General features: G+C 36.7%; 1 protein-coding gene across 1 annotated transcript in view; it reads left to right on the top strand.

The window, feature by feature from the left end:
• The window catches only part of BNC2 (basonuclin zinc finger protein 2), a gene marked incomplete at both ends in the record, with an annotated part of 234,024 nt that overhangs the window by 108,922 nt on the left and 106,769 nt on the right, over window positions 1-18,333 (top strand). Inside the window, 1 exon segment of the mRNA XM_082336611.1 lies at window positions 11,014-11,116. Coding sequence (XP_082192737.1) covers window positions 11,014-11,116 — 103 coding nt within the window.

The following is an 18,333-nucleotide window of genomic DNA, read 5'->3' as shown; positions in this document are numbered from 1 at the left end:
CAATAACACTTTTTTTTCTTACACCCCCCACCCCTCCTTCTCTCTCTCTCTCTCTCTCTCTCTCTGTGGTTATATATATAATCATGCTCCATTCTGGGCAAGGAAAAACATTTTATCTATTTCACACTTACTGGAATTCTTCTCTCTCATACATAAGCTGAAGGGATAGAGTATACGTCAGCAAACCTTTGTGCAAAAATTCCATGGCTCTTTTTTCAGGAAGTGTTGAAGAAGCAAAAATTAAAAGATACGTGAATAAAATAAATACATGTTTAGTGAACAACATTATCTAATGAAGATAAAAATTCTCACCTGTTAATCTGGCATTTTGGGGGAAAGAAAGAAAGAAAAAAGGTTGCGTGGTCTGCTTGATCTTATTTGCTTACATTATCAGTTTTGTAGCTGACACAGAGTTGGCCACCAAAGGAACAGTACAGGATTGAGTCTCTAATTAATTTTAATAAGAAGTTATTGCTTTAGGTTATAGCTTAAAAACATGGTACATGGTACATAGCGTTGATCTTGATGAGGTAGAAAATATTATTTTCTTTTTACAAAATGCTCAAACTTTTCTAAGTACAGTGCAGACTAAATTCATGTATTTTTTTGGCGAAATTGAAAGCCCATAATTTAGAATCCAGAAAGCAGTAACATCTGAGAAGGTAAAGAAAAGCCTGAAAAGTGAAGTCTTCCTGAAGAGCAGATTAGACAATAAACAATGTGTTTGTGATATTTTTAAAGGAGAATTCCTGAATAAACAGACAGAAAGAAATAGCTATTCCAGGAGCCATGCTGCATTTTTTTGGTTAAATCATATTTTGCTTATTCTTTTAACTTACAGAAGAAAAAGATGGAAAATAAAAAATCTGATTACTAATTTTACCAACATAATTTTGTGTGGACATTTATGTTTTTCTTATAAAGTTTCCTATTTATGTGTTAAAGGTGGTAATTTTCCATATTTACATGTTTTCACTTGTAATTTTTACTGGACAGACTGTAACTGTTTGAGACCAAACAAAACCAGTCTTGAGAACATGAGTTATTTATCTGATGACCTTTAGGACTTTAAAAGTTCTCATCATCTTCTAATTAATTTGTGTAGCTACAATACATGAAGAATAGATATTTGATTTAATAGACTTAAAGAACTCTTTTGAACTATTTGTAATCTATTGATAAAATCTTCCTTCATGGATTACTGACCCAATAGTCCATGTAATGTGACAAAAATATACTGATTATTTTCTTCCACATGCATGCTACATCCACAGGCTCAATGTCTTTTTTAAGATACAGCAGGAAAAATTTCCTTTTGGGGCATGCTTTATTTAGTTTTAATTTTTACATCACAAGTTTCAAATGTTATTGGTTTACATACATACTTTCTTCTAAAAACATGTGCTGTAAGGAAATGGAAGTATATTGTGGATAGCAAGTATGGAATTCCCACAGTATGGGAATCTCAGTATACTTTATCTTATATAGTTGCCAGCAGAGATTTTTAATTTTTTTTTCCCTGCAGAGGTGTCAGTAAGGTTTATAGAAAGAAAAGTGGTTATACTTTTACTAGCAATGGCTAAATAAAGTTTTTCAGTTTGGGGAACGTTTTTCTTTTTTCGTATAAAAGCAATAATGTTGTGTGTAGTAATAGTAAACCATTCAGTTGTTGAGTTCAGAAACAGAGAATGATTGGTCCAGGGTGGGCACGGCAGTAAAACCAGTGGAAGCAACTTGCCTCCTGTGCTTTCTAAAGGAGACAATAGTTGTGGTTACTTGAGGTGAGGAGCTGGGTGGAGCTAGCAGTGTTAATCTGTAGAAGAGTCATGGGTAGAGGAGGGTATGTGAGGCTTTTTGCAGGTGCGTCCATCCGCGTTGTTGGGTACCTATCTGGCACTGGCCATTGCCTTGACAAAGTGCATGGCTGAACTCCAGTGACTGACAGTGCTGGTTTCATAACATGAATCTGGTTTTCATCTATAAGAACAATGTCTGCATTTGCTAACATGCTCTCAGGCTCAGGGAATCTCATTCTTAAATCAAACGTGTTTTTCTTCAAATTTTAAGCAAAGAAGCACTTGTCAGTTTTAATTTTTTCAGTGCAAACAACTTTGCCTTTGATGCTTGGGAACCTCAGGCTAGTTTTACATGCTGTAGAAACATACGGTGATATTTTACCTGCAGTCTTTGTAGAATATCCTGTTGGCAGCACTGTGAGTTGAGTGTGTAGAATCAAGATGAACATGGCCTACAGAAAGTTCCAGGAAAATAACAAAGCTATTCTGCGTTATAGCTGTTTTCTGTAGAAAAGTCTACGTAGCATTCCTTGACACAGGTTTGCACTTTTGGAAGTATCTAAAGTAGAATTGAAGCATGACTTCTAACTTAAATGCGACATTACAAGTGGCATTTTATTATTTTTCCTTCTTTTCTTATTCCCCATTCATTTATCAGCTCTTTCTCAAGAAGAGCTGAAAATGGTTTTCTAAAATGCTTAAGGGCGAGGGTTGTCCTTATTCCAGGAAAAGCTCTTTTATTCTATTAACAACTTTCTCTCTTGTTAGCATCCTTCCCTTCATATTATATTAGTAACTGTTTTCTTGAATGCCACGGAGAAATATAACAATATTAGTACCTTTCAAATTGTATTACTGAAAATAAATACAAGTAAGAGACAATACTAATACAGTGTGATGTGAAATTGCTAAAAAAATACTGCAATGCAGTGAACAACTCAGAAGATATTTGGGTATCTCTCAATGGGAGAGAGATAGGAAACCTCATTGCATTGCACAGATGTTTAAGACCATTCAAATGCAAAGTATATTCCCATTTATTGTTTTTTGGTTTGGGCAATGCATTATTAGGCTATAGGTATTGAAGTTAAAAATGGTCATCTATCAATTAAGGTTATTTTCTCTAGGTGATTCCTGTGTTTAAAATTATTCCTTTACCAATGGCAAACCGACCTAAAATTGTACAATTAAAAAAAAAAGCAAACTGTTAAAGTTTTTGTGCCAACAGAAGAAATAGTAATGCTTCATGCTTGTGCCTTACCTTCTGTCCTCATACTTCACTGTGTTCTGTGAGCAGTTCATTAGTCTGATCTGTGAAAATGGTACGTAATGCCATTACCCGTTTTTTACAGATTGGGCAGTTAGAAATTGAGTGGTTAAGTCAGTGACTTCTCCAGTGCCACACAGTGCATATGTGAGAATGGCAGACCCAGGATCAGAATTGAGATATTCGCCCTCTTTCTGTCCAGTGTGCTGGCTGCAGAATCACCCATATAAAAATTTTAGGTGAGTTTAAAAATTGTCATTTTTGTACCAGCGTTACCTGATGGAGACATTAGGTCTCTCTGCAGAGACAGAAATACTTCTGCATGTATACTCTTCATTCGTAGAAAGTATGGCAAGCAGTTCTACCCCAATTTTCCTTCTTTCTTAGAGGTGAAAATATGCTTTGGAAATTAACTTAGGGAAGGTGTAGTGATTTCCATCTATCTGCTTTTCTAATTTTATTGGAGATTTTTTTTTTCCCTTTCTTTTGTGAGTTTCCTTGGGAAGTAATGCTTTCTCTTGAAATGAACTTTACAAACTCATGCATTGTGATTTTTCTATAATCCAAGCAAGTATGGGTTCAGCAATTAAACATTCTGAAGAGAGAAGCTATAGACGACTGCAAAGGGCAGAGGGGGCGGGCGTGGATTGGACCATTCTTGTTCTTGAAAAACAAAATTTTCTTTTTTATGCTCACAAACTTAAATGATTAGTGAAATGTACCCAAGCTCTGACTTTTAGTGATTGCCTCATAACATTGTAGGTGCAATTATCTGCCAATAATGAATTATGAATGTATTTGATGGCCCACAACATTTGTAGTTGTTTTTCTAAGTGTTGTCAAGTGTGTGAGCAATTCAATAAGGACACAAGTTTGTGGTCTCAAATATAAAACGTGGTCCTAAAGTCTAGCTCAAAGTTCAACAACTGCAGATTTTTTATTGCCTGCATCCAAGCTTTAGTGATCTTCTCACTTAAGTAGTATGGCTGTCTATAAATTACAAAAAATTCCAGTGCTGGTTTTTGCTGGGATAGAGTTAATTTTCTTCATAGTGGCTGGAATGGTGCTATGTTTTGGATTTGTTCTGAAAACAGTGTTGATAACACAGAGATGTTTTCGTTATTGCTGAGAAGTGCTTGCACAGCTCAAGGCCTTCTCTGTTTCTCACACTGTCCCCCCTGAGCAAGTTGTCTGTGGGTGCACAGAGGCTGGGTGGGGACACAGCTGAGACAGCTGACCCCAACTGGCCAAAGGGCTATTCCATACCATATGATGTCATGCTCAGCATATAAAGCTGGGGAAAGAAGAAGGAAGGGGGGATACATTCAGAGTGGTGGTGGCATTCATCTTCCCAAGTAACCTTTATGCGTGATGGAGCCCTGCTTTCCTGGAGATGGCTGAACACCTGCCTGCCCATGGGAAGTAGTGAATGCATTCCTTGTTTTGCTTTGCTTATGTGTGCAGCTTTTGCTTTCCATATTAAACTGTCTGTCTCGACCCACGAGTTTTCTCACTTTTACTCTTCCGATTCTCTCCCCCATCCCACCGGGGGGGAGTGAGCGAACGGCTGGGTGGTCCTTAGATGCTGGCTGGGATTAAACCGCAACAATTCCCTATAATGCCAAGCTTACTATAGGCAGGTCACATTGTGCATTTCCTAAATGTCAGTATGCAAATGATCCTCCTTTTAGTGTTAATTTAAAACAAACTCTGTTGTACTCCTGATTTTCCAGCTATTAAAAATAGTATAATTGCATTGGGATCTTTTTGCCATTTACACAGCAGAATTTATGCTGTGGTCTTTTAAAGAAATACGTAATTGACAAGAGAGAAAAAAAATTATTGAGATTCCTGAAGTAGTAAAGAAGAGAAGTGACAGATTTTCTAAGAGCTGTTTACAGAACATATAATATGTTCTCTGAAAAAGCAAGAAAAAAAACAAAACGAAACGAAACTGTGGTATGGTACAATCCTGCGCTGAGCAATAGTGTCAACTTATATAGACAGATTTTATGTTCTTCACTCTATAACCAAGAAACAGTAAGAAAAACTTAATGGCAGAGAAGACTTTCAGTTAATAAAATGTTGGAACACTTGCAGGACTTAACCTTTTGTCTGCTTCTTCATATCTTTTCTTGTCGTGAGCCAACATACAGCAACAGAAGAGTGGATCTCTGTGTTTCTCATCAACCTCTTGCTCGTTAACTTTGAACAATTATTTTGATGTGCCATCATGTCTTGAGACCAACTACTATATGACTTTAAAGTATTCTTCCATTGACAGTGTTACTTACTTTCAATAAAACAGTTCAAAATTAAGTATTGGGTATTTATAATATAGGATTAAAACTGTTTGACAGTGGAAAGAAAAGATTGTATTTGACATGCTAGGTTTGGGTTTTTCTTAAGGTTAAGGTTTCTTTCTTAAGGATAAGGTTTCTTTCTTAAGGGTAAAGTTTCTTATCTTAAGAAAGATAAGCTGCAAAAAGTGCTTTTGCTTTTAGTTTTCCAATAATTCCCGTGATTTCACCCAAATATTTATTGACATACACCACCGGAACTTTTTATTGTTTTTAGAATAATAAACAAGGTCATTTATTCTGTCAATTAAATATGGAAAGTTCTTTCCCTTATTACTAAAATGCGTAGAACTTGTGAATTACCACATTATGCAACATCTACATTTTAATTATACATGTGTGTCTATGTGCGTGTTTAAAAATCCTGGCATCCTTACTAACTAATACATTTGTGCAGTGCGCATACTCACGCAGAGTCTTACTGATTTTACTGCAGCTGTAAGGAACTGCGCTTATGCACGCATTTGCTGAAATCTCACTGAAAAGATTTCACAAACACTGGACCAAATAATCTTCAGGCCTCGTGCTCCTGTGATTGGTAACAGTGGATTTAGATTGTGTGAGCTCCGTAGGATAAATGTATGGTAGATGCTTTAGACAGGTAGATGGAACTTCCATGCAAAGAGAGTGAGTATAGTTGACTCCGTTATGTATTCAGGTGCACAGGGATCCCTTATATCATAGATGGCTTGATAGGAGACATTTCTTAAATACCTTTTCGTACATGAGAAAGATGAGACAAGGACATTAAGAGCAAGGCTCTGTTAAACACTGCCCACCGTATAGAAGGATGTAGCTGAGACTTCAGTAAGACGCTATTTAACATCACAGGACTCTTGGAGCCTCGTCACAACTTACATTAAGAATTTTTGTCAGATTTACAGTTAAAATTCAGGTTAAAGGAAGTTGCAAAGCTTATCTGTCTCTCCAGAATGTTGCATCATTTTAAACTGCCTCCATTGTTCGTGGTCACTTGTAAGAGATCCAGAGGAGGGAACATATCTCGTCTTTATGTGTTCTCCTCCTTCTCCCACACTGTGATCCCTTTTGTGATAGGTTATTGCTTCTTATCTCTTAGAAGCTTTGCAAAACAGACAGACAGATTGATTTTCCATTACTGCTGTATGTTGTTCCTATTAATATGTGAGTAATATTTACTTGTTAGATATAATTAAATCATCCAAACTATGTTAAATGAATATCCTTGGTCTGGGGGAAACCCACAGGAGTCAGGTCTACCATCTTTTAATATTAGTCATACAAACTTACACATAGGTGTACTAGACCACATGCTTTAATACAAGGCAAAGTTCCCTTCTTTCTGCATTGCACTCTATGGGAAGAAGATCTCAAAGAGAGCAGAAAGGTATTTCTGAATGTTTCAATATCAATTATAAAGCCATTAATTTATTCTTGTGTATGTGTATTTTGTTCTTAAACCTTAATCACATCGCTTTAGGATTTAAGGAGTAAGTTGTGTAAACTATTTGAAATTATTCTACTGAAATCCAGTCTGTTTCCTCCAGAGGTCCTCAAGGACCACTGTAATTTGGTAGAAATGCAAGGAGCATTATGTTAGGAGCTCAGTGGAAGGGATGTACAAAAACGTCTGAGAACTCCTGTTATCTGCAGACCATTGGCGTGGTAGAACATGATGGCACTTTTCAAGAAGCTGTAGAAAACAATGTTTTGTTGCTTACTAAAGGTCCTTAACCTGCAAGTTGTCATCTAAATACACATTTGCCTATCAGCTGGTACAGGGGAAGCCTATATCTGCTGATTTTACTGTTCCTCTCGCTGTGCGAGGTCATTGGTTTCTTTTCCTTTCTTTCTATTTTCTTTCTGTCTTTCTTGGATAAGTTTCTGAGGAAACCTTAGTCAGGAAAAATTTCTGTTTCTTTCCCTACAAAGTAGTGTAGTACACAGAGTCCCATTACATAAACTTTTTATTAATACTTTGCAAAGGCAGAATTACAGTCGATGACTTCTGGAATGCCTAGCAGTACTATTTCAGAAGCATTTTCTGGCAAAAGTTTAGTATTGCTACACCCTTGGATTTTTATACCTACTTTTTAACAGGTTTGAACAATGGCTACAATATTTAGCTGCTGCAAACTCACCCAGGATCTTTTTATGATCCTTACTCCCCACCTTACCTCTTTCAAATTAAGCAGTAACAGATGTCCAACAACAGTTACACGAATCCACACTGCTACCTACAAGCACACAAGCTACTGTACTTTTATCCCCTCTGTACCTTAAAATCCTGCTGCTGGGGAATGGAGAGGCTGCATTAAAGCTTTGCATTCTTAGGTGAATCTATGCCACATTCATCTCCCACTGCCGTTCTGGGTCATTCCTGGGCCTGTTGCACAAACTGTCAATGACTTGTATGCCTAAGTTAAATGCTGTTGAAAACCAGTAGAAGGATACTGTTAATAATTCAGATGCATATACTTGCAAGGCTCAGTACATATGTTGGTTGCATTGTGAAGGTCTTTAAAGACAATGCTTTCTTTTGTGTTAATGAATGTTAATGTTCCATCTGTGTGTGTAGGAACACACACTATTCCTGGCATCTTGAATCTTCTCTCTGCCAAGTTATGCTGGTTTCATGTTGGATATTGTAGTGATCTGAGGTAGTCACAATGATTCTGGATTAACTGAGTAAAGTGAAAAATGAATCTTTGAAATGAAGACTAAATTCTACCTGAGATTTTCAATAGCTTTCATCACTATAGAGTGCCTCTACAATTTATGTTGCACTTAGCCTGACAACACCACTTTACTATCATTGTGTCTGGTTATTGTTTAGAGAATGTAGGCATCAGGCTGACAAAGTAATTTGCCCAAGATCATGCCAGAATGTGAACTAGAATATGATTTTTTCCAGTCCCAAATGAGCATCTTACAGCTTGAGGGGTTATCCCCATCACTCAGAAGTATGCATGGGGTTCTCAGTGATGGGATGGGAAGCTACTGAAACCAGATTACAACCTGGCATCAACACAGCCTTTGTGGAAGAAGTGGCCAAGTAAGGCCAGGCTGAATGTTTTGGCCATGCTACTTATCTTGGGAGTTTCTCATGCCAATCCATATTAATTTATAAAAATGTATTGCTCTTTTTGAAGACTTTTCAAATTTAGCTGTTTGAGGAACAAGCTGACATTTTCACGTTTCTGGAAAGTTTGCCTGAATTTTTGGGGGTTATGTATAAAAGATAAAAATCTTACTAATTAGTTAATCTCCTTCAACACTTCACACCGTCAAGACTCTCTTTAACTCAGGGAAGAGGAAAAGAAACATGAAACCTCTAAACTTTTTTTCTCCCATCCTATAATTTATAATGGCTAAATGGCTCATTGTTGAATGTGTGTAATAAAACTCACTCTTAGGCTGAAACGTTGTATTTCAGGTTCAAGCTGAATCCAATTTTTACAGGCAACTTGTTAACCTCTAGGCCAAAAATAGGTAGGGTTGTAATGGAAATGCTGATGAGCCTTAATAAAGCAACTCTACCAAATGACACAGATTCACCTAGTATGTGTACATACACTGTATTACTCCTATTATACATACTGTAAGTGACACACAAACAAGACAAAATAACATCAGATATAACAAATGTGTGTCAGATTGATGCAGAGATTTAAAAAAGGTGGTGAATGTGAGAAAGCCTTTTATGGTAAAATAAGAAGACCATTTTCTAAGCCCTTCTTCTTGCAGCACAATTAATTACTGAGTTCATTAATTAATGAACATATTAGAGAAAGAACACCATTACTGACCGGTGGAGACCTGATATATTACTGAGTCAATAAACTATCGAACATGAAACAGGACCTTTCAGGAGAATTTTTTTCTCATAAGCCACAAACACATATATTATTCTTGCACGGTCAGCACTTCTTTGGTACCCTTATATTTCATATTACTAATTCTTTTAATCACACATACATACAGCAGTGTTTTATAACCTAGCTAATGAGTAATTGGACAGGTGACACTGGGACTGAGGCCCTGAAGTGTCAGGCATAATAGAGCAGGATTTTTTTTTTTCCCCATTAGATTTTTGAGAGTAAAAGATAGTAAAAGAGCAGATAAAATAGGAGGGAGAAAGGACTCCTCTTGTACCAGAAATTTGTCAGGGAAATACAGATTTTAAGTGGATCCATGAAGTATAAATGGCTTTAAATTGCTGTCTGATGCAGACAAATAAGTAAAGATATAAAACATTTAAAATAACACTGAACCTTTTTTTTTGTCAGCAACCAAGGAGTTTAGCTTGACCAAGCTAAAGGTGAATGTAATTTTCTTTAAGTCTGTATAGTTAAGGTAATTCTTTTTTGGTATGGAAAGAGTGTGGGTGGGTGGGTGTTAATTGTTTGGAACAGGCAAGAGCCTTCATAATGCTTCAGTATCTCAGTGGCCATAGGTACCAACCACCCTTCCCCCACCTTAGCCCTCAAGTAATCATTGATTGTATCTAAATCTATAGAGATATCTTTTCCTGGCAGCTCTGGTAGTTACAGTAGATTGTTAATCTGTGCATGATCAGAATAAGCCTCTCTGTCTCAGAAATCTCCATGCAAATTACATCTAAATGCATGCCATAAATTTATTAGTAGCATTTTGAAGTGCACAGGTCATCTTCTACACTATTTAAAAACATGTGTCTGTTACACATTAAAAGAGTATCATTCAATTTATATTCACTTTCCTGTAGACGTAGCTAGCCCCTGTCAAAGTAAACCTCTGTCATTTTTTAAATAATTTTTAAAAGGGAGATGAGATATAAATAAGGTATATTGTTTAAGCAAACTTTAGATCTCTGCATGGGACTGGAGTTTCTGTATCACTGCTTTGAAATAGTTTAATCTTTTTCAAGACAGAGAAATATAGGTTTGACAAACAGGGAGTGCTGAGAGGTAAAGTGTTATGCCTAGATATTGGAGAAAGTGATAGGTGCAAAGGAAAGTTACAGGATGTTTTATGAACCAGTCCTATTCTTGTATGTTGATAATTTCATCCTATTTTGGGAACATATCAAATCCGTGACTCCTTTCTGTAGCAGAGTTATACCTTATGTGAACCCCAAAAAGGAAACTTGAGGATAACCTTTGAATACCATAGGAGAAGGGGAAAGAGATCTGTAGTTTTCCTTTTTGTATGTTTTTGTTTCCTTGTTTTACTCTTGGTTTTAATCAAGCTGATACACTGCTATACTAAGACATCACTGGTAACATTTTCCTTCAGGCAGTTGATGCAAACCCAGGAAATTTGTGGAACACCTACAGAATCCTCATCCTACTACTTTTTTTTCCTAAAGGAAATAGAGCAATTCTTTTAAAGACTTTAGGAATGTGTTCATCTTCATGGGACAACACACTATGTTATTACTGAATAAGCATTTTGGTTGTCATTGCTCAGGGATACTGAGGTATGTTTTTGAAAGAATCTCTACTTAAAACAATGAGGCATGTTAGAAGGCTGGTTTTTGCTGTACAGTTAATACCCTTCTAGCCCTCACAACAGATTTGTACAAGAAGGAAGACAGACATTAATATGTGTTTTCTGTTTCTTTTTTCAGGCCATCCGCTGTACACTGGTAAATTGCACATGTGAATGTTTTCAGCCAGGGAAGATTAACCTGAGAACCTGTGATCAGTGTAAACATGGCTGGGTGGCACATGGTAAGAAATGTCCATTCTGGGCTTGTCTTCTCTATTCTGCCCATCTTTCACAGTGTCTTTAAATACTAAGAGCTGGAGTGATATAGACAGTAGTGATATCTGTTTGTACATGCATGTGCATGCACTGTGGGTTTGTGCATGTGTATACATGCACATACTTTTTTTACAGCAATTTCTAGGATGGAAAAGTAAGGGTCTGCTGTTCTGGCAATAGCTTCAGGTGCCACTGGAGTTCATCAGCTTGTGTACAGCTCAAAAGAATGTTCTAGCCTCCAGGAAATAATGTAGTTCTAGCAGGGCTTAGCAGAAAGGCAAAAAGTTTATAGTATGGTTGCACAGCAGAGTCTATATTGCAAAGAAGCATCAGCCAATAAGTCACTGAGCCTAATAGAAATTCAAACATACCAATGTCAAACTTCCAGAGCTTGGATGTCAGAATGAAATGACTGTGTCCCATATGGCTCAACAAAAGTGTGCATATATGATCTGTGAGTTGAACCTCTCTTCCCATATTTAAGTAGCTAAAGAAAGAAATGACGGATTAGAATGCCCAGATTTTCTATAAAGGCATTGAAATACACTTACAGACCTTCCATTTTATTTATCCTTTACTATTTTGTGTGTTTGGTGGGTTTTTTTCTTGACAGTCCTGATTAAACTATGCATGAGAGAGAAAGAGAGAGCTGTATACACAACTAGAAGGGAAATAAGGAGGATGATACCTAAAATAGTTTAGTGAAAAAAAAAAGGGGGGGGGGGGTAAAGGGGAAAAAAGAGAAATATTACTATGTTTGCAGAAGAAATTAGTTTTGGAGATTTCTTCTCATGGTCTAGGCTATTGGTACCTAAGCAAACACAGTCTTCATTCCCCATTCTGCCAGACATTCAGTGGATTATATTCTATAAATTTTATTTTATTTTGATGAGTCCTGGGACGGAAGCTTAGTACTTCCCTCTCAAGATGCACTTGATCTCTGTTTAGTTCACGTCTGTGTGTATTTGTGCCTGAGCATGCTGACATATGCCAAGTGTGAACACTCAACAAATTCACAGACTGCCAGAGAAGTTTAAAACATTCACATACATGGAAAGGAAAGCAGGAATGCAGGTACCATGCAGTCCTGTGTCACTGCATAGTAATATATACAGCCTGCCTAGAAATACCCTAACAACACCAATCTGGTAGCTGGTTGAAGATTTATTATATACTAGATTCTCTAGGGACACAGCTTATTTTCTCTCCTCTTAATTCCCAGAAAGATATCTTCAGTCACAGTATAACCAGACTCACATTTCTTGGAAGGATCGCTAAACCTCGCAAAATTTCTATAGTTCAAGCATGCTTCAGGCTTTGTGTAGAATCAGCATCTGAGGTTTTGCTGATCCACAGATAGGGAAGACTTGTCTAGCTGTTTTCCAGGGTGTCCTCCTGTGGAGTAGTAGAAATTAGGAGTCTAGCACTTAGATTCTGGCATATGGGCATCCTGCATTTTCTTTTTAACCAGTACATCTTAGAAGAGTGTGATCAGATTTTCCTGTTAAATTCTTCCCTGTGAAGTGAATGAATTCAAAATCAGAATACATGACAGTAATCTGAGATTACCACAGTGTGTATAATAGAAATGTCCCTGTTTTACAAATCCAGAGAGTTGAAAGGTGAATGTGATACACCACCTGCTCGTGTACCTGAGTGCTTAATATTCCAAATAGAAAACTTAATACAGCTATATATTATTAGAAAGTGTTTGTTTTACTACTGCACCAAGCAAAGAATGCTCTGATTTATTTTTTTTTAGTACACTTTGTGTACATTCGTCTGGAGTATTTACATTTTATGGCAGAGCGAGACAAGTCAGATGTATGTTTCATATACATACTCAAAGAACAGGCTTATAAATTACTTCCTGGAGACTGTGACGCATCTGCTTCAATTCTTGATCTTAGCTGTTTTCCAGGATTTTGAGGGCAGCATTCAGGAGACTGATCAATTCATTGCACTGTAGCGCCTGGATTTCAAAATGACTGAATCAGGTTGCTGTTCAGAAGTTATTTTTTTTAAACCGTTAGCACAGTACTTTCAGAAGTTGTTCCTTGAATGCAAGTAGTTATTTCCTGCTGCTTTAATTAAAGGGTTTCCTTCTGATTTTTATTAATGAATTCCAACTTAGCCCTTTGACACATGATGTAGTGCTTTACTGAATGTAATTGTCAAAGAATAGGTGTTTCCAACAGGAAGTACTGTGCTTATTCAGTTTTGATAACCTAGAATCATAATTAACTGAATAGATCAAAAATAGCTTAGAACTGCAGTCTTTTCGCGCTGTACTTGACTAATCTGCAGAGTTAATTTGTGTTAATAACTGCCATTTAAAATGTTGGAATTCTTGGAGTGAGGAGGAAAGGGAATACAGCCACCCCAGTATTATTGCACTTAGCAACTGCTGGCCTGTTTTCTTTTTTCCTGCTTCCATTGTCTTTCTCATGTTTTTCCTCACTCACCTAAAGTGAGCTGCACACATCTTGAAATGAAAGGTTTCCTTCAAGTTCAATTTCTTCTGTCTGGAGTTACCAAAAGTAGGATTGTCAATATATGAACAGATTCATCAGAGGAGTTCTTTTGTGGCAAGATAAATGTTTCTGTTCTGGCAAAAGTTCATCTTACTGAGTTTTGACCCTGCACCCCTGTGCTACAGTGGTAATCCTATCATCAGTGTTTTTCAGGCTGAAGCCAAAAGCTGTGTAGAGCATAGCAGCATTCTCTAGTACTGCTGTGCATAATGGCGAACAGGGTATTGATGGTGTGAATCTCTTGATATTTTAAGGGATTTGGATAACTAGACTGTTTTAATATGTTTTAGGCTGAAGCCTGGCTTTCATATTGTCAGCTTGGGTGGGGATTTATTTTCTAAAACAAAAAATAAATGGTTAAAATTGGATAAGACATTTCCTAGGCCTCAAGCAGGCAAACAGGTAACAGTTAGATGTTTTTCCTTCTATTTTTTTTTAATGGCTAAGATACTTTGTATAGTCCATATGGTGAAAAATAAAATCTTGTTAAAATCCTAATAGTCTATTTCTTTTAAGGAGAATTTATTTTAACACAGACAATTGCTATTTTGTGGCTTTTAAATAATGTAGGAGTAAGATTACTACAAAAAATTAAGACTTTCTTGAGTGCTTGAATTGGTTTCTTCTACTGATATTTTTGTTATATTAAAATAACATACTATACTATGAAGATAGTCATGACATTTTATTAGCGTTAGCACAAAAATCACGTACTCAAACCTTATTAGAAATAATGCAAAAAAAACACTTTATTTGCCACCCACTTCCCTAGCAGAAGTATCTTAGCCTATGAGGAAAGAAATTAAGCAAGTCTGCAGTAAAAAGATGTTGATATCATTGACTTTGCATTTTGCCTTGTATGCTTGTCATTGATGTCAGAATAACAACTACTGTACTGCTAGCAGAAATACTCGTATTATACTTAGACCAACAAATCAAAAGGCCAAGTGCAGTATCAATGGGAAATACAGTCTACCCTCTCTCATAAACATTTTGCTCTAAAAAGGTGTGCCAAGGTGACGTATGTCGCAGTGAACTAAAGCTATTTTAGTTTCAGTATCTCAGACTTTGCAATGATTTAAAAAAACACAGTATAATAATATTATTAAATTTGTCTGAAGTCATTGTCACCTTGTTTCAAAGAGAGTCAGAAAATTAGAAATGCTAGTTCTCTGTCTTGCCCTCAAACTGATCAGTGGTAAAATTCAATCAGACACCAGCAGCATGCTTTTCAGATGTTTTTGGTATACTGTGCATTCTTGGACTAGCTGAATTTCACACTGTTCAATCTACTGTAGGAAATGAAGTATCCTGTGAACACTTTTGCTGTCTTCCTTAATTTTTTTTCTCTCAGACAAAGCTGATCGTTAGTCCTCTAGTGATCTTTGATGTCTTTTCTTCTGCATCATGCCAATCGGCACACCTCAGGGACAGGCTATTTATTCAAGTAGGCTTTAGTACCTCTCTGAGGTATGATGAGGCCACATACGGCCCCGTCTCTAGCCCAAGACTTGGCCAGGCCTTTTCTTTAGTAACTTTGAGATTAAATTCCTTTTGGTTTTAATGAAAATGACATTAACTAGTAAATTTTGGCACACAGGGCAAATCTATTAGTCTTTTTCAGTTTAAAACCTGCCATCCAGTGAATACTCATGCTCGGAGACTTGCCATGTGGGTTACACTTTCACCTTGTGAAGGAAGTTTTCTGCTGCCAGTATTTATATAATGCATGTACTAGCTTGCTGTAAATGAGACTAACAGTGAAAACAACAACCTCCACTAGAAAATGGAGAATGCTCTGTCATAAAGTTAGATGCATAACGTGACTGTGACTTCTTCATTCAGAATGGTTGAGTTTTCTGAATTTCTACATGGTAGTTCATGAAATTGTCAGGTAAAAGAAACATGAAGTGATAACAAAAGAAAGGAAGGACGTGTAAATAAAGAAAGAAAACAAAAAGAAGAATGCTGTGGAAATTTTAGAAATTGAATCTCTCCTTTACCCTGAAGTTGCTGAAAGAACTTGGTCCAGGAAGAAGGTTTAGATTTTAAATGTGAACTGCATGGGAATGAGGTGGGAAGGAAGAGAAGTGCTATGTTGAAATGCAAATCAGCAGGGTGCTTATATTTGTCTCAGTCCAAAGCTGTTAAGTGAAAGAAATTCAGGTTTGCAAAGTCAAAGATCATGTCTAACAAAACAAAACAAAACCAAACCACATCACAGGTCTTAGAGTCTCTCTAAAAGCTGGCAGAACTGCCATGTTGTTCTTTACTTAAAAATGGAGATAATAGAGAATAACTACTAAAAAAGGAAAGAAGTGTAATGCTATTATTATAGCTAACTGGTAAAATAATTCAGTTATTTTTGTATTGTTCCATAGGATATAAAAAATAATCACAATTTTAGCATGCAGAACATAATTGTTTCCTTCTATTCAGTTTATTTAATTCTTTAAAATGCTTTAAAATTACTTGAGAACATCCTAGATTCCTTTTTTTTTTTTTTAGTTACATAGAGATTTTTAGCAAAGTAATTATCTACATTTCATTGATAACAAAGGCTAGCTCTTCATGACATTTAAAGTAAAACTATTTTAGATCTAGTCTGGCTTTTCCTGTCTTTTACTGACAAAACCATTTTAATCCATCTGTTATAACTTCCTTTTGACCCAGAAGGCTGAGGCATATTTTTCATTACTCAGTTGCTTCCAGGAACCTTACCTGATTAACATTCACTACTGGTAAACACTTTTTTAAGTGCCCCCTTCTGCCATCCTTTTTTGCTTCCCTTCAGCAGCAATTCCCAACATGGCCAATGCAGCACAGAGAAGATGTACTCTGTTATCTGAGTATTATAACCATATATAACCATTATTATAACCATATCTGGTTTTAAAGCCTGCCACGTTGGTAGGAATGATGTGATGTAGTGTTTGCTTTGGGTCACTCCAAGATCACCCTTAATGCAAGGAAGCTGAGGTACAAGCAAATGAGAATATCCAAGTATTAAGGCATACAAGACAAATAATACTGTTTCAAAGGCTTGTAAAACACAAGTGACAAAAAGGAAATAATGCTTAGTTGCTCCAAGATCAAATAAAAAGCCTTCATTTTCCATCCTTGTATTCAGCTGATACTTACGTAACCGTATGATCAAGGGTTTAGGCCTCATGCAAATTTGACATCCTCAGGTGTCGAATAAGGTTTTCTCTGGGGGTTAACCACAGGCTCTAACTTACATATGTTCACACTCACACCTCCTTGGATTTCACTGGAGGTCCATTCAGATTAAAATCTTTTTTCTCTTCTTCCCTGCCACCCCCAGGACATCTTAACGCAATCAGGAAGAGGTTAGACCTTTCTCCCTCTCCCCAACTTTATTGGCTCACAGCCCTGGCTTGAATATACCAATGTCCCTTGGACATGGTCAGGTGAGATTATCCTTGACCAGACATTAAGCAGTCAGCTAAGGACTGCTCCAGTGCCTGGTAAGCCCTGAACAGACCATGACCCATTCTGAAGCATAGTGCCCTTTTCTGCTGGGCTGGGCTATATTCACATCTCCAAGTGAAGCCTTTTCTCATTGCGAACATTTTATTGTCTGAAGAACTTTTAATTTACTAATCACACTTTGTACTCTCACAGAACTGGCATTAATACCATCAGATACTCATTGGCATCTCTGAAATACATATAAGGCCACTTTCATAGCTATGATCTCCCTTGACTGGCTATAAAAGGCCCAGAGAGGTTTAGACTAAAGGTATTTTAAAAGTGCAAGGTATTGTTATTTGGTGCCTGTCATTATTGAATTTATGTTTTACAGAGGAAGCTTCATCTCATTTAGTACACCCAATACCATGGGATAAAATGCTAGGAGATGTTTTGGACAATGATGCATTACCCTTTCTTCTTAAGGAGAGAATCCAGTAAGGAAAAAAATAGACACGCTATGTGCAAGATGGAGCAAAGGCAATAAAAACAATGATTTTTTTAATTAGCACTTGGAATTCCTCTTTCCAGACATATTAGAGGATGCTTTTTGGAAAGGTAGTCGGTGAAACCCTTGATCTTACCCCCTTAAGTGTGGTGATAGGAAGTTCACTAAATGACATAGCTTCAGATAAGAGCAAAAGAGTGTCTGGAGCTCACTGCTTGATTCCCAGATGAGCAGGATAAATTCTGTGGGATATGAGAGTGCAAATCACCAACGGAGTTGTGGGGCAGCAGCAGTGGACTTCTGCAATGTGCATCCACAATTCTCCAGGATGTTTAGGTGACATTACCTGCTTACTTCTCTCTTTTAACACCTATGCTGCTGCACATGAATTGCTGTGATGTGCTAACCACTTTATCATTTTATTACACTTTATTACATCATAAATTTTTATATCTTCTTAACGATCCTACAAGAAGCTTAATTGTTTATAGGAACATCTTAATTAACTAGAGTTCACTAGGTTAAGCAGAACACAAATTGAAAGAGCTCTAAATGAAACAAACCTTACCACTCCATTCCATATAGCTTCATAAGGTTAAAATGGGATTTGACTGCAAGAATAAAAAATTCATACTGCTTTCTGATGTTACAAAGTAACAATAATACCATGGGTAACTTTACCTCAGCTTTCTGTTTTGCAAATGTGAAA

Source organism: Platalea leucorodia (assembly GCF_965183815.1).
Source record: "Platalea leucorodia genome assembly, chromosome: Z".
Classification (NCBI taxonomy): Eukaryota; Metazoa; Chordata; class Aves; order Pelecaniformes; family Threskiornithidae; genus Platalea; species Platalea leucorodia.
The sequence above is the reverse complement of the archived record's forward strand: the minus strand, read 5'-3'. Positions and strand labels throughout refer to the sequence as shown.